We start from the raw sequence: 18,033 nt of genomic DNA on the forward strand, positions 1-18,033 counted from the left end.
AACACTATTCAAAGAGATTGTTGTAAGTTTGTCTTAGTTTCTTGATGAGGACACACTCCCACTTAGTCAATATTAATTTCAACACCTTCAATTGAATGACATATGGAATCCTATCATTCTACCTCTTCTTAACTTAAAAAACGTCACGTGTCATCTTAATTATATTAATTAAGGCATTTTGCTAGTAATAATAATAAGGTTAAACTTATTTTCGTAATCTTTGTTGGGTTTTTTCAGTTCTCTTTCTTATTTTTTTTTTTTTACTTCAATTGGGTCTCTGAGTGAAAAATTAAAGTTAAAGCAATTGTCTCCTTAGTGTTAAATTGAGTTTTTAGGTGATGTGTGAGTCTGAGATCGAATCATTAAATGAAGTGACAAATTCAAAGTGGAATATATAATTAAAAAAAATAAGTTTATGAGAATTGAAACCTAAATTAGGATTCATCATCTTCAACTTTACCTTTCATCATCTTCAACCCCAACGATGGACACTTAGGGTTATCACAATATTAGGGTTCATATGAAACCCAAAAAGTTTCTGAAATATGAAATTAAGCACCACCAAATTAAGGTTTATCAAAATCAAATTGGGTTCGAGATTGAAGACGCAACAAATAACAGATTCATAGACTTTGAGATTGGAGTAGAGTCCAATGCCTCATAGGGCATCTCCTTCACCTTCTTCGCCGTCAAATACATTCGTTACGACCAAGACCTCGCCAAATCAAAATTTGGCACTTCGCACCCTTGGTTTGCCCTCGATGACGTTGTTTTCGCCCTCGCAGTTGTCCTCTTCCTCGTCCTCACCACCGGCGTCGGGGACGACCCACCTCTGCCACAACAAAAAGAAGAAGAAAATGAAAACAGAGTAAGGGTTCGTCGGAGGTTGTTTCATTCTTCTTCATCCTAAATTTTGCCGCAATAATATAGGAAGATTCGATGTCTCTTTTTCCCTCACTGTGTTGAACCCATTAAATAAAGTTTCCTCTTTGGAGTTTTGGATACTTCAGTTCTTCATCCCCACTAATTTTTGGAACTGGGTGACTTTCCTTGTCCCCTTTCCTTCATGGTTCTTTGGTGGGTTCTTTATCCAGTGCATAATTTGTGATTTTGATAAATGATCACTTTGAGTCATAATTTTGATATTTTTGAGTCACTTTGCATGTGAGATTTTTGTGAATATACTGAATTCGGCATATTGTGTACTGAATTTCACCTTTTTCTACCTTTTTCTTGTGATATTCGGCTCAATTCTCACATGTTCGGTATGTGGAAGATGATGAACCCTAATTTGGGATTCAATTCTCAAAAAAAATTCCTTTTTATTTTTTAATTATATATTCCACGTGCATATGTCACGTAATCTAACATAATGGCCACGTATTAAAAATATTCCACATTAAGTTGACAACTCATGAGAAAGTTAACCCGTGCTAACCCAATTTAACAGTTTAATTTGTCACTTTTAAGGATTCAGTTGACAAAAAAAAATAAGAAAAAGACCTATTCGAAAAAACTCAATAAAAATAGAGATTTTAGAAGTGATTTAACCTAATAACAAAGTTAAAAGATATTTTTGAAAAATTATATATAAAAAAAAGTATTATTCAATCTTAGAAATATTTCAAATGTAATGAATTGAAAAATAGTATTATAATGAATTTTTTTTATATATTGATGAAAATTATATTACACCATTTTAATGAAATCATCCAATATTTTAGACATAAATCTTCCATCTTTTGAATTTAATGATAATGACATTCAATTATTGTATTATAGTAATTGAGAGTATCATATGATAAAAATTATATTTATGAGAATAAGTTAAAAAATAATAATAATTTTAAATAAAAATATTAAAAAATAAAAACGATTAAATGTATGGTCTAAACTCAACTTGATACACTATTGAATAAAACTGTACAAAGAAAAAATATAATAAAATGAAAAGTATTTTGAAAAATCTAAGAAAACATTTTAGATATCAAATTAGTTAAACTCTGCATGAGTTATAATGAAAACATTAAGTTTAAACATAAAAATTATATAAATAAAACAAAAATTAAGGATAAAAAAGATTGAAAATAATTTTTTTAAAATTATTTAATAAATGAAGGATTTATTATGCGATTAAACACTGAAAAAGTCAAAACATTTTCGTGTAAAAAAACTAATAAATAAAAATACTAAAAGATAAAAAATAATTATCTACATACATATACACATAAAATAAAATTCATAGATAAATTAAGTTTTACCAACAAATTTTATATATAGTTTTTTCTAAAATCTCATTAGATTCTGATATTTTTTATGTAACAACAAACTAGTTTACCTCCTTTTTTGTGTGTAAAGTTGTACGTAAAAGAAAACATATTTTTCATTTGAAATTGACATATATATTTTAAATAAAAATATTAAAAAAATAGAATTTTGAAAAGCTTTTTTCAGTGGTGAACATCTCTTTCTTCAATGCAAAAAGTTACCCACTATTTGTTTGGACGTTCCTTTTGGGCTTTGGACATTCCTTTTGGGCCAACGAAATCCAATTAAATTGGGCCGTCATTGCAATGTTGGTTTTTTGTTCTCATCCCACTACATTATAACATCTCATAAGTAAATTTGAAACTATAGCGTAAATTATGTAATTTTAAATATTTTTGGATATAATTCGAAATCCTCTAATATCAGAAATATAATAAATTACATAATTTAAAAATGTTATTAATTGCGTAATTAACTTAGAAATGTTTTCTAATTGTATAATAAATAAAAATGTAAAATATAATTTTTTATTATATAATCTATAATAAATGTTTCAAAGGGTCTAATTAGAGAATATAGAGTCTAAAAAGTCGTTCTTAATTACCTAATCCTTAAATGACTATTATAATTACAAGTCGTAGTCTTAAATAGAGATTAATTTGAAACCTATCCAAAAGGTCTTTAACATATTTTGAAAAGAAGACGACTATATGAACAACTCTATTTTAGGGCATAACAAGGTATGAAAAAGTTTTCGGCAAGGTAATCACTAATTATGCATTTTTTTAAACCTTTTTTTATCTTTAAAAATGTCAATCTTTAGTCTCTATGATATGAAAAATGTATCAAATTAGAGTATTGATTTGATACATTTTTCATATAATAGGAACTAAAGGTTGACATTTTTAAAAGCGGGAACTAAACTGAACATCAGAAGGACCAAAAAAGGGTTTAAACCTTTTTTTTTATCTCTCGTCTAAGCACACACCAAAATATAAATATATAATATCATAGTAAAAGAAATATTAAATTATTTTTTATCTTCAAAATATTATATATATATATATATATATATATATGTATGTATGTATAAGCTTGTTATTGGATATATGAAGCATGCATGTATGATAACATGGTTTTGGTTTAATTTTTATTTAGAGGCTGAATGGCAATAATTTTCTGCCATGTATCGTGGATCACAAGGTCAAGATTTTGACGTGATTCATAACTTTATTTTCTATTGAATTGCTTTGAATCTGTAATTATAGTTTGAAAGGTTGAAATTACAGAGATGATTTCATCAAAATTATCGTAGATTTAAATTATTGCTTGGTTTTTAATGATTTTCAGGATTTTACTTTAAGCAAATTCATTTAAGTTTAATATACTATTGCGAACAACAAAAACAAATTCTTTATATATAATAGAATTGTCACTAACAAAAAAAAATTGAGTTAAGTTATTTTAGACATTAAATTTTTTATTTTATAATTAAAACACATTTAAAAAAGATAAAAATCATAAATATCTTTTCCTCCCGTTATCAGTCGAAATATAAAAGATAAAAAATCATAATTTTTTTCTCCAGTTATGAACCAAAACATAGATGTCTATATAATGTTTTAGTTTCCTTATAATTGAAACATGAAATTATAAATAAATAATAAATAATTAAAAAATATGGATTTAGCTTTGATTTCCATCACAACAAAAACTTAAACCTTTTTTATATTTAAAAAATATTCAATTTTAAGACTATTAAATTTTGGTTACAGCATAACTGAAACCAAAATATCTTTATAATTAAATAATATCTAAATCAGAAAAAATGTTTAGTTTCAGTTTTTATCAGAATTTAATATAATAATTGAGATTAATACTTTTAAATTAAATAATATTTTAAATCAAAAAGGATATTGGGTTTCGTTTTTTAATATCCTTAAAATTAAATAATAATTTTAAATAACAAAGGATAGTAGGTTTTGGTTTTGAAGCCTAGTATTTCGGTTTTGATTATAACTTAAACTTAATAAAGACATTTTTAATTTTTTTTCTTTTGTTTCTTCCTATACACTAAATCTTTATTAAATACTACAAAAATAACACATTATATTTATTATATCCAAAATAAGTTAAAATTTAGATAAAAAAAGGGTTATCCTCAATACGAGTAAATGTGTTAAATATTTTTTATAATTTGTATTATCTATTTTGTACAAACTATCCTTAAATACTTAATGAATTAATCAAAAATTGATGTAGAAATCTTGAATTTATAAAAAAAAAAAACACAATAATTTCAATTAATATGTAAAAAAATAAAATTATAATTATTATAAAAATATTATCAATCACAATCAAATATACGAACATCAATACAAAACACAAATAAAAAATATTCATATATTTGGATACATCTTTTTGTCCTACATCTTAAATTACGCAGAAACCGAAACAAAACATCATGACTTTGTTTCTCTTACAATTGAAGTTTGTAAGTTCATGAAACTTTCAAAATTGCCAACACATTATTACATACTTCGTTTTTTAAAAATGGAAACATATCACACAATTTAAAACTTCAAAAAATTGGATTAGTATGTATATAAAAAAATTGAAATCAAGTTTTTATAAATGTATTAGTTAGACTTTCAAATTAAATTTCATTCTATCTAGTCTATGTCTCTCAATTTTCTTCTTTTAGATTGAAAAAAAAAGTAATAATTGATCAAATTTTGCAATTTAAAGAAAGATGACATTTTTTTTTCGGTCTATATTTATAAACATTTAAAACATGGAGGCAGGGACATGTGACTTGTTCTTTTTCATATTTTCTAAACACAGTGGGAAATTAAACTTTTGAAATATTCGAAGTTATTCAATTAAGTCTAAGAGTTAATTAATGTTTGATGTCTTATAATTTTGAAAAAAAAATATAATTTAACAATAGTATGTTCATTAGCAAATTGATTTTAGTGATTTTTAATAATTTCAGCGAGATTATTATAAAAAAGAAATCACATGTTCTCAAATAAACAGTTTAAATTTTTGTAATATAATTTAGAGTAATCAAGTTTCAATTTTATCATAAATTTGAGTATTTTAAATTAATTTTTATTTATTTTTTTATTGATCACTTAAATTGTTTATATTTTTTAATTGGATTATGTCGTTTAATTTTATTATTCCACAGAGTGATGGAACTTGTATGATGAATATAAAACAATATTACTATTTACAAACAATTATTTTTCGTATAAAATACTATTTACAAACAAGTAGTAAATTATCACGTTTTTAATTTATTGTTTGAGAAAAATCAACATAAAATAACGTAAGTAGCACAAAGTAATCTATATTATTCACGACTCAAATATTTCATTAGTAGTTATCTTTTCACTTTTTTAATACATTATATTATTAATTATATTTTCCTTTTCTTTTTCTTCTAACTAAGTAATGGCACGTGTGATGTGTCTGGGAGGCATCATCAGCTGTGTCTCTTCAATGTGTTCTATCACACGTGATCCACACATATAGACTATGGTGGGATCCTCACCTTACAAATTTTGGAAAAAGACAATTTCTTGATTCAATAGCTTTTGACCTTTTTGCCAATCCGTATTATAGTATACCTCACTAGGTAAGCCTAATTCACACTAAATTACTTTTGATTGGCTCCTTCAACTAAACTTCATGATGGCTTGGTAAACGCTGAACTTCTACAACATAACTTTTGAATTGGGTTTGTTTGTGGCTGGAATTCAAGACTTTTTATGAATTAATCATCTTTTTTTTGGCTCTGTTGTTTCTGAAATATGCAGTCTTTCTTGTTTTGTTGTTCATGGTTTTGAGCTGAAACCTGCTATTTATGCCCCAGAACCTTCTTATTCATCTTTAGTCTCTTTTGGTTAGTGATTGAAGATTTCTTTCCCATTTACACGTTTTTATCATTGGTGGGGTTTGGAATTTAGATTGATGAGTGTGTGATTGTGAGACATGCGGGGAAATGTTTCTGAGTTGGCTTTAGGTTGCATGACATACAGAAAACAAAGAGGCAAAGAAGTTGCAATTGAAGATTAGATAATATAATCAACTTGTTGGTCTCATCTTCAAAGTCAAGTCCTTTTTGACAGTGATTTGAGCCTGTCTGCTGCTGATTCTATAGATGGCTTTGTGTTATTGAGAAAATTCCAGATCGAAGTTTTACAGCCACTGCCAGGCTCTTCAGCTGCTCTGTGCTGTGTTGTGCTGGTAAGAATATTCAATAGGAAACCACAAAGTTTTAAAGGGGAGCACTTTGCTTTTTTGTGTGTAGAAGGAAGCTTGAGGTGAAGTACTTGTAGTTTGATGAGGGTTAAGGCTTTGGCTTTGGCGTGTGAAATGTGAAGAATCCTTTATGGGTATGAACAAGACTATTGTTTGGTTTAGGAGGGACCTTAGAATTGAGGACAATCCTGCATTAGCTGCTGCTGCTAGGGAAGGTTCTGTCTTCCCTGTCTATATTTGGTGCCCCAGAGATGAAGGGCAGTTTTATCCTGGTCGAGTGTCAAGGTGGTGGCTGAGACATTCTCTTGCTCAGTTGGATAATTCGTTGAAATCACTTGGAGCTGAACTTGTGCTGATCAAAACTGATAGTACTCTTGAGGCTCTGTTGGAATGTGCAAATGCAATTCAAGCAACAAAAGTAGTGTTTAACCATCTCTATGGTAAGTAGTGCTGTTCAACAAGATATAGCTTTTTACAGAATTACTTCGTTAAAGGTGCTAGCCATATTAGTATTGTTTTATAGTATTACTTATTTTGATGTTATTAAAATATTTGAAAACCTAAAAGTTGAGGAAGCAAGTAGGTTCTATTAAAATATTGAATTATCTCAATGGCAAGATTCACTTAATGAATCACACAATACCATTGTATTTGGTTAAATACCAAATTCTGAAGGATATTATTCACCATGAGACTGTTATTAACAATTTATCTGGAATATTGGATAAAAAATAATTTACTTGAAACTTCATATGATGTGGTAAAATTGATACGAGTGCTTCATAGTGAACAAGAAAAAAAACATAACGATCTATCTCTTCCAAGTTCAATGCTAGATATGTGATCATTATTCTTTTGTCAGATCCAGTTTCTCTTGTTCGTGATCACAACATCAAAGAAAAACTAGTGGAACATGGTATAGGTGTGCAAAGCTACAATGGAGATTTGTTGTTTGAGCCATGGAATATATATGACGAGAGTGGACATGCTTTTACGGCTTTTGATCCCTTTTGGAACAAATGTTTGCAGATGCAAATGCAAGCTTTGTCATCTATTCCTTCTTGTCAACTAATCCTAGCTGAAGGTACCACTTTAATCAAGCTACTGTGTTTTTTCTTGACAATATGATAATTGATATCATGATTTCATTACAGTTTAGATATTAAAACCAATGAGAGCATATAATATCTGCTTGTGACAACTAGCAGCTGAGTTATGATGTTTTTCTGTTACTATTACCATTCTGTCTTCATATTGCAATACAATTTTGCACATCAAAAAAAAGTTTCAGATTAGAATTTGTTTATCTTCTTTTGTTAATGACAGGCAAAGTTGGGAAATGTTCAATAGAAGAACTGGGTCTTGAGGATGAATCAGAGAAATCCAGCAATGCATTGTTAGGAAGAGCATGGTTTCCAGGTTGGAACAAGACTGAGAAGGCTTTAAGAGAATTTTTTGAACAGCACCTACTTCACTACTCCAAAAACAGGTTAAAGATTGGTGGGGACTCCACTTCGCTATTGTCACCATATATTCATTTTGGAGAACTGAGTGTGAGGAAAGTTTTTCAGTTGGCACGTGCCAAGCAGATATTATGGGCAAATGAAGGAAACAATGCTGGTGAAGAGAGTGTAACTCTTTTTCTCAGGGCCATTGGACTTAGAGAGTACTCACGTTATCTTTGTTTCAATTTCCCATTCACATTAGAGAAGCCACTTCTTGGGAACTTGACATATTTTCCTTGGGAAACTGATCCTGATAAGTTTAAGGCTTGGAGACAAGGTAGAACTGGCTATCCTCTAGTTGATGCAGGAATGAGAGAACTTTGGGCAACAGGATGGATACACAACAAAATAAGAGTCATAGTTTCTAGCTTTGCAGTGAAAATGTTGCTCATACCATGGAGATGGGGAATGAAATACTTCTGGGACACACTTTTGGATGCAGACCTTGAAAGTGACATCTTGGGGTGGCAGTATATCTCAGGTTGCTTACCTGATGGCCACAAGCTTGAGCGTTTAGATGATCCTGCGGTATGTCATGTTTTCTTCTAAATTTTTGTACATTTTCTTTGTCATAGTAGGTTGCAAGTATCTGAGATTCATAATTTATATTCATTTTTGTGCTTGTATGATCATCACAATCTATACAGTATATCAGAATTTGTTGTTGTATTTGATTCTGCTGAAGTGAAGTTTCTTTCTTTCTTTTTTTCACTTTACTTTGTTTTCTTTACTTCCTCATGTGTCAACATTCAAAGTCTGAGTTTGACTAGACAAATTGCTTCCGAGATTTATTTGGTCGTAGTGGAAGTAAAATGCTATAGATTTTAATTCAGATTTTCTTTAATGCATTTGGTATCTGTAGAAACTTTTCTGTTCATGTTTACTTACAAATTTTTGAAGTGACTAAATCTGGTTTTATATTAAGATCGACAACAAGATCCTCTTTTGGTGAAAGTATACATAACAAGCAGAAAATACTACTCACTCAAAGCATTGGAAAATCCTAACACATTAAAGTTAGCAGTAGAACTTTTCTAATTTTTTATCACTTTGGGAACAGATTCACGGGGCTAAATTTGATCCAGAAGGAGAGTATGTACGTCAATGGCTGCCTGAGTTGGCAAGAATGCCAGCTGAGTGGATTCACCATCCTTGGAATGCACCCCTTACTGTGCTAAGAGCATCAGGAGTTGAGTTGGGACAAAACTATCCAAAACCAATCATTGACATAGATGTGGCAAGAGAACAGTTGACAGAAGCTATATTCAAGATGTGGGAAAATGAGGCAGCTTCAAAAGGGTCTGGTTCAGAAGGAAGACATGAAGTTGTTGATGAAAGTGAAAATTTGGCCATTCCAAAGGTTTTCTTGAAGGACAAGGCTCCACCGGCCAATTCTTCATCTAATGATCAGAAGGTGCCAACACTTCACCAACCCCAGAACGATCCTCCTCATAGAAAGAGATTAAAATGTTCTGCAGAGATCAATCATAAGCAGAACAGTTCACAAAATCTTAGCAAGGATACTGGAGTGTCAATCATTGATCAAGAGATTTCCTCCACAGCTGAATCTTCATGCAGGAGGCAGAGTTCAAGCACTTATTCATTCTCTGTCCCAGAACAGTGTTCCTCATCTTCCAATATGAGGTGCTCATGGCAAGATCAGCTGGACATGGAAACCAGTTCTAGCAAAGATGGTAAGTACAACTATATTTGCAAGGGTCTAAGGAGTTCCTTATGAACATTTAGTACACTACTAAATGTTTTCACTTAAAAAAAGCAAATATTAAACTATTTCTGTTTTTTACATAGTAAATATTTCTTTTAATATACACTTTCAACTCTCAGTTTCTTAACCAGCACCATGAAGATACTAGTGATTAGTATTTGTGCTATTTCCAAAGAATTTAAAAGACAGTTTTAAACAAAGAGCAAGTTTAGGACACATGATTCATTGAATAGTGTTGATGCGGCATTAAGCATGTTCAGTAGTTCATGAAAGCTTCCATACTATTCAAATTTGTTTTATATCTTGGGGAAAAATGATTCAATTGGTATGCTGCTAATAGTTAACAATTGCAATGCAGGACCTTTGGGAGGGTGATGCTCCTTGCAATCATAAATGTAGTATACAGTGTCAGTCACACTTCTCAACAGGGAAAACAAAAAGTGCCATATTTAAGTTTTACTGTTTAATGTTTTCAGTATATGTTTACTTTTCTATATCTTCTATCTCATATTAATGCATGCATACTTAATTTCAATAAAGGCTTAAAGATCTTGAACTCAAAATAGAATAACACAGGATTGAAACATCAGACAAACATATTTACCTGATCACCTGAAGGGTAAAAGTATATACCTATCTCATCTCTTCCTTTGCTCTTTACGATGACTTGTCAGATTTTGTTAAGTTCTAAAGGTTTATTTTAGTAAACTTTTCCACAACTAGTGCTGGAAGAAGGAAAAAAGAAATAAACTTTCCCATAATAAGGTAAAGTTGGTTTTTGCATTAACTATTGTTGGAGATGCATGCTCAAACTCAGGATTTTCTGTCTACCAACTAGTTCCTTAGGATTGTGCTGATATAAATTATTCTTCAGCATTTGCTTCAGTTGCTAACTTGCTTCTATAAAATTATGTACCTCTTACAGCTATATGATTGGTATTTGCATCAATTGGATGTGAAAAGTGTTTTTTCTTAAAGTGACCTGCAGGAAAAAGTGTATAGAAAGCAAGTACTTCAGCAAATTGCTCATGGGAAGAATGGTAAGGTATGCATGTATACTGAAGAAACCATTGTTCCTGTAAACAAGTGCTGTAGACTTAGTTTAAAGGGTTTAAACTGTGTAGCAATTACCACTTCAAAGAAGCTATTTTGATAATTTTTTCTATAACCATCTAATACAAGTATCCATGTTTCTCCTAGTCACTCTATATACACAGATTTTATTTTAAATCTAAGAATGACTCTAAATTTTATACTGAATACAGATAAGAAAGTTGTAGATTTTATAAAAAATAAAATTTATAAACTCATTCTCTTCAAATTTTAAATTAAATATAATGTTAATTTTTTATTTATGTAAATTGAACGAGTGTTTCATTAATATTATGTCCAATTTTTCTTCAAAAGACATGTGAGAAAACTCATGAAAAAGTGGCAATGAAGAATACTCCTTAATTTGGTTGAATAATGTATATCTATATATAAAATATTTTCATTTTTTGTGTTCACATTTGTTTTTGACTTTTTCCTTCTAAATACAGGTTTTTTTAAAATTAAAATAATTTTTTTATTAATTTTACATTTTTTTCTATTTGATCGTTTTCTTAAACTTAATAATTTTTTAATTGAAAATTACATACAAAATAAATAAAATCTAATTACAATAAAATTAGAAAAATCATTTGTATTTAATTAAATAATTATAACAATAGCTATAATAATAATTTTATTAGTTTTTACTATCTTAGAAAAAAGTAAACATGTGTTTTCATTAATAATAACAATAATACAAATGACTATATATGTTTTTAGTTATTGATATGTGATGTAAAATTAGAATTTGTTCTTGATAAAAACTTTGACATATGTTGATCTTAAAACTTTAAAAATAAATGAAAAAATAGATTTTTAATTTAATTATATTAAATTTTTTATGTGTTAAACATGTTTTTTTTAGTAAACATTAAAGTAAAAATATGTTAAAATAATTTAAATGTTAGTATAAAAATACATTTGACATAACTAAAAAAATTTAATGTAATTGAGTTAAAAAAATTATATTAATTATTTTTTAAGTATAAGAATCAAAATAAATTAAAATTTTGGATAAGAATGAATCTCAAATTCAAGATTAAATTCATATAAAATTTTCACCGTTGACATTTAACTTTGCATGAGTATACAGAACAATCATGTGAAGAAGAATGATGAAGTATATCATCTTTTTCTAATTGATAAATATGATACGTAAAAAATCTCTTTTCATAGTGTTAATTATTAAGTAGTTGAAAAGTTATTCTCTAATTGATAAATAATATATACATATACATATAGTTTATCTTTATTATCAAATGTCTTAAAACAATCCATATTATATACATTGAAAAATTAAGAGAGACATTAGATAAACATGATTTTTATAATGGTTAAAATTATAAAATCCTTACAAATAAAATTTTTAACTGTTAAAATAATAACTAAAATTACATATATTAAAAACAGTTTGTAATAGAAATATTTTAAGAGTTGATATTTTTTTAAAGTAAAAAGTAGAAGAAATTTAACATTAAAAACTTTTATTTTATTATCTTTTATCATATTCTAAAAATTATAAAAGCTGCCACAAAACAAAATAATTTGGAGTTAACTCGAAAATTATTTATTATATCTTCTCTTACTACAATAAATTGAAAAAAAATGAAATCTACAATAAATTTTAATAATGGCACAATAATTAAAAATTAAAATAATATTTAGAATAAAGTTAATTTTAATCTTAAATATAATAATTTAATAAATAAATGAATATAAATCATTCTATTCTATCCTTTTTTTAACTTTCTAACTCCAACTTCATTTACCATTTTATTCTCATTGTTTATATAAAAATATAGTGCGGATTAATGTAAAATTGAAATTTGTTTTTTTCTAAAATTTTAATACATTTTTTATCTTAAATTTTAAACTGAATAAATATAATACTTTTAACATAATTATTTAAATTCTTTTCACGTTATAAACTCATGTAATATTTAAGTTATTTATATTATTTAATATATTTCTGTTTCAGTAAGTGTTAGAAAACTAGTTTCACATCTCAAAATTACTCAAAAACTAGATAGATTAAAAGAAATATATCAATTTATTTTTAAGTTTTAATATTAAAATATATCAAAGTTTTAAACAAAAAATAAATTTCACATCAATTTTTAGAGACTAAAAACATATATAACGTATTATTATTAATTATGATTTTTTAAAAATATTAAGTCAAAACATATTAATATAAAAGGGGAGAGTTCAACCTTCTAATTTTTTTTAATAATTTTTTGACTGTCTCATTATTTTATTTGTCTATATATTTAAAATGACTGATTACAAGCTATAAGCATAGTAAAAAAATTGTTAAAAAAAATTGTTTAAAAAACATTTTCCTTAAAACAGTGTAAAAGTGTATTACACTCTGTATTGTTTATTCCAGTTATATTTATGGAAAAAGGAAAAGTACAATTACCATGTATGAATCTTAAACAGACAAAAACATAGAAACTAGCACAGCTACTACATAATTAATCATGTCCAAACATATCTCACAACCATAACCAAGTATTAAAATGTACAAAATATCACATTAATCTGAACACACAAACTTAGATTAGAGTTGAATCAAACACGATTTGTCCTATCAGAAACTTCAGGCTCAGCATCAGCACTTCCATCATTCTCCCCACTCAACTCCTCCAGTGACTTACCCTTTGATTCTGGAACCAACAAGGTGAACAACATTCCAAGCAAGTTGATAACACCAAGCACAATGAGTGAGTTCTTAACCCCAATTCCTGTAGGGTACCCTGCATCAGTCTTTTTAGGGTCCTTGCTTTGTGCAGCATATAGGAACCCAAATGCTCCCACAATTGCACCAGCCTTTCCTGCAGCTGCAGATATTCCATGACAGGTTGACCTAAGCCTTGCTGGGAAGATCTCTGCTGGCACAACAAATGTCGTCGCATTTGGACCAAAGTTGGCAAAGAAAAAGGTCAGGGAGTATATCACCACAAACCCTATTCTGTTTGCTTTCTCAGTCCAATGATCATATGGTATAGCCAAAGCAAACATGAACACTGTCATGAAGAAGAACCCAATCAATTGGATAGCAAAACGGCCAATGTGATCAATCAGAAACACTGTGAACCAGTAACCTGGCACAGTGCTGCACAATGCTATCAGTGTTTGTGCTCTTGCAATCCTGTATACCTACAACAAAATCAGTGTGAAAACATGACTTTTGAACAAAAGTAAATTGGCCAAAATTTGTTCACTAGTTAGTTCATGAACTTTTATGTATACCTCATGAATTGCATTCATTGTCTTTGCTGGAGGGATCCACCCAATTGCACTGAAGATGTCTTTTTGGAAGAGGTTCTGGCTGTAGAATGCTATGTCCAACAAGAACCAAGTGGTGGTGGTTCCAACCAAATGCAGGCCATGGCGTCTGAGAAATTCCTTGCTGAACAAACCATATCTGTGGCTCTCCCCCTGTGTCAGTTTCTGCACCTTCTCCTCTTCAGCTTCAAGTTCCACTTGCAACACTTTAGACATGTCTGAAGCAGCTTGTTTTGCATTCTTGGCCACAAGGGCTGTGTAACGTGCAGTCTCAGGCATTTTCATGCGCCAGTAGTAGGTCAGTGCTGCCGGAATTGCACCAAACATCAAAATGATTCTCCAAACATAGTCAAATGACTGCACGATGGATGCTTCTGGATTTTGTTCGTATGTGGGAAGGTTGTACTTTTGGTCATATGCATAAGAAACAATCAAGGCGACTATTCCACCAGCCAAGATTCCAAACCCTTGCATGGCAAACACTGCTGCAATGAATGCCCCACGAGTCTTTTTGTTGGCGTATTCAGACATGATTGTGGCAGAAAGAGGGTAGTCACCACCAATCCCAAACCCTAGCCAGAATCTGAAGAAGCAAAGTGTGGCCAAGACACCCTTTGGAGTGGAGCCAAAGGAGAGTCCTGAGGCAAGGGAGCACACCACCATGAGCACAAGAGTGAGACCATAGACCCTTTTTCTCCCCAATTTGTCACCAAGCCAACCAAAGAATAGTTGACCAGCTAAGGTTCCACATAGTGCAACGCCAGTGACAGAAGCTTGAACTCTTGGAGGAAGAGTTCCTGGCTTTGGTGCACCTGGTTCTGTGTAGTATAGTCTCCCTAACAGCTTAGTAACCAGGGAAATGCAGAAGAGGTCATAGGCATCAGTGAAGAAACCCATTCCTGCTATCACAATTGCTGTGAAGTGGTACCATTGTGTCTTCGCCACATCAAGTGCATTCAACACTCTTAGTTCTCCTGCCATTGTTATTCACTACAAGCTTTCTGCACATGCAAACAAAATATCTTACAATTTTGATTTCTTTCTATCTCATTTCCACAAATACAGCATAAAGAATAGAAAATTGTACGGTTCTTATAATTTATTTACTTAAATTAAATGATATATAATTTGGGAAACTGCTGCAGCTAATTTTGACCTTTGCAAGAGCTGATGTAAGACATGGATATTTTGAATTAAAAGATTTCGTGATGATCATATTCAAATGAACTGATTCTTACACTAAAATATCTGGCGTAACAGTTTCCTAATTAAGCCAACTATTTTATGTGGAACTGATTTGGATAAAGAACTATATATATTTTGAAAGAAGGTTTTTTTATTTAAATTTTTTATGCACATTAAAAGCAATGAATTGAAGATACAGTCAAAAGGATCTTTTATTTTCATACGTTTGTCTTATTTTAACCAAATATACTGTAGCATGCAGGTGTGGTTAATGTCTCTGATGAAGGTCCAGAGACCAAAATATTGTGTTGTGGATGCAGAAATTTCTATATAACACACAGATAAGTTTCATCCATTGAAAATTGTGACTGCACATCATGCAGAAATTTATCAGAACATAATGATCTCAAAATCACACATATTTTTGCTAAAGGAAAACTCTTTTCCTTACTTGAAAGAAAAAAAAACAGCAGAATTTTCAAACCAAACCAAGATGGATAGAGAGAGAACACAAACCTGCTTGCCAAACCAGACTGAAGGAGTAGAAAAAGTACTTTGTAAGGTTTAAGAATATGGCATGGCATTGAATGCAGCTTCACACACACACAGACATATATATATATATAACATAGTACCAGCATCCCTAGAATTAAAGGCTTCCAGAGTCAAAAGAATATACTCAGCATCCGCAGCATATGCTTGAGCTTTCATATTCTTCAATATGTCAACTCTTCACAAACAACACTAAAAAATGTTAGTTTATGCATTGTCAACCATTGTTCCTACTTGGAGAAAGAAACAACTAAATAATCAACCCTTGTATTAGCTGCAAAACCTATAATATCTTACATGTTCATGTTTCCTCACCTGTCAATTATCACAAATTCATAAAAAACATTATATTTCCCTTTATTTTCTATATGTTCCTCACATTTTCATTATGATATTTTTTTCACTCCAAACATATAAAAGTAGTACACTTGATGATAGCGTGCACGAACCTATTACTCTAATCCGGAATACACTACCTTCATAAAAGGTATAGTTTTGTTTTAAAAAGACAGCAAAAAGATAATATTAGGATGTTGTTTAATTTGAACTTTGGTGGCTTTATGGTAATTTTGTCTTTAAAAGTGTAATACGAAATAAGAAACTTTGAATGTTTTTTTTTTAAAAAAAAACTCTCTAAGGCAAAAGGGTAAGAGTGAAATGAGTTTTTATCATATATATATATATATATATATATATATATATATATATAATATCCTTAACATTTATTTGTTAAATAACTAGTTTATCTTTAATTGGATGAGAATGACTATATTTATGTTTATGATGACAAATGACTTCGTCCTCCTTAAGAGTATTAGGTCATATTGATTTCAATTTTAATTAAAAATGAATATAAATATTAATAATATCTAATTTTTTAAAATTATGTATAAGAATTTATTAGTTTCGTTTCTGTTCGTGTACTTTCTCCATTATTATATATATACTTATTTCCAATTTAAAGTATAAGACATTTTTAATATATTATGTAAAGACTTATATTAAATCTGTGTTAAGTCTTTAATTTTGTAAGTATTATTTTTAACTCATGTATTTGATTATTCCTACTCTTCCATAATTATTTTACCTTTATTTAATTGTTTAAGATATTCCTATTGGATATTTACACAATTACTATTTTTATGATATTTTTGCATTGAAAAAACAATATGTATTATTTTGATACTAAATATTTAATAACATAATGTTTTTCTTTTTTCTTTTTATTTTTTACGAGTATATGAAAACTTGTTTCTAAATAAAAATGAAAATGAGTACGAGAAAAAGAAAATGGATGAAACAATTAAATCTACACTCATATCATCTTAGTCATGATTTTATATTTCTAAAGATGGATAGATTTTATTTTATTAAATATTTTCTTAGTTTGTGATTAAATTAAACTAAATAAAAAAATAATGAGAATAATATGTAATTACACAACACAAAATGACACATGCAATGATGCAACTGCCTTATTTCTGAACAAATTGATAATACAAGATTTGACCAACAACTCAAACTAACGTTTATGGTTTGCCACATTAGCAATTTGCAATTAAACTAAGATATGATTAGTCTTAATTAATTAATAAGTCAATCATACAATACTTACCGTATAAATAAGATTTTGCTTAAATAATGTCAATAAATAAGAAAAAAAAAATCTTAGAAGCTCTCAAATTAAAATTACTTTTACTTAATATAGAAAAAAGTTCACCCAAAAGTTACCATACACTAATTAAGATTTTACTAAATTACATGAAATTTTCTATGAGAAAATATGTAAAAAATAAAAAAAAAATAAAGTTATGATGATAAGTAAAAAACTTCATTAAAATTGCGTAGAAATTCCCGTAAGTAAAAAAAATAAATCAAACCTCAAACATATAAGTATAGTTTTACATTTCAAATAACGATCAAGACATCATACTTAATTACAACTTTTACATTATAAACAAATAAAAATAATACAAAGAAAAAAACTAAAAATAAAACAATGAGCAAAAACTTAATAAATCCAAACATAATAGCAGTAAGAAAAATTAAAAAAAAAATGTAATAGCAGTAAGCAGAAATACTACAAAATTAGAGGTAGAAAAAACAAAAACAATAGAGATAAAAATGTTACAAAATTTAAAATGT

At 28.9% G+C, this 18,033-nt stretch overlaps 2 protein-coding genes across 2 annotated transcripts; one reads left to right on the plus strand and one right to left on the minus strand.

The window, feature by feature from the left end:
• Positions 1-5,845: 5,845 nt before the first annotated feature.
• LOC106772455 (cryptochrome-1) lies at positions 5,846-10,428 on the plus strand. Its single transcript, XM_022784649.1, has 5 exons — positions 5,846-6,977; positions 7,400-7,621; positions 7,864-8,570; positions 9,103-9,736; positions 10,127-10,428. The coding sequence occupies exons 1-5, from the start codon at positions 6,668-6,670 to the stop codon at positions 10,141-10,143; spliced, it is 1,890 nt and encodes a 629-aa protein (XP_022640370.1). The 5' UTR covers positions 5,846-6,667; the 3' UTR covers positions 10,144-10,428.
• Positions 10,429-13,233: 2,805 nt separating this feature from the next.
• On the minus strand, positions 13,234-15,933 carry LOC106769662 (probable inorganic phosphate transporter 1-3). The gene is made up of 3 exons (XM_014655374.2): positions 15,853-15,933; positions 14,116-15,152; positions 13,234-14,022 (listed from the first exon to the last, which is right to left on the minus strand). Exons 2-3 carry the CDS (start codon positions 15,130-15,132, stop codon positions 13,435-13,437), a joined length of 1,605 nt encoding a protein of 534 aa, XP_014510860.1. The 5' UTR covers positions 15,133-15,152; positions 15,853-15,933; the 3' UTR covers positions 13,234-13,434.
• Positions 15,934-18,033: the final 2,100 nt, after the last annotated feature.

The sequence above is a fragment of the Vigna radiata genome, chromosome 8 (assembly GCF_000741045.1).
Source record: "Vigna radiata var. radiata cultivar VC1973A chromosome 8, Vradiata_ver6, whole genome shotgun sequence".
Classification (NCBI taxonomy): Eukaryota; Viridiplantae; Streptophyta; class Magnoliopsida; order Fabales; family Fabaceae; genus Vigna; species Vigna radiata.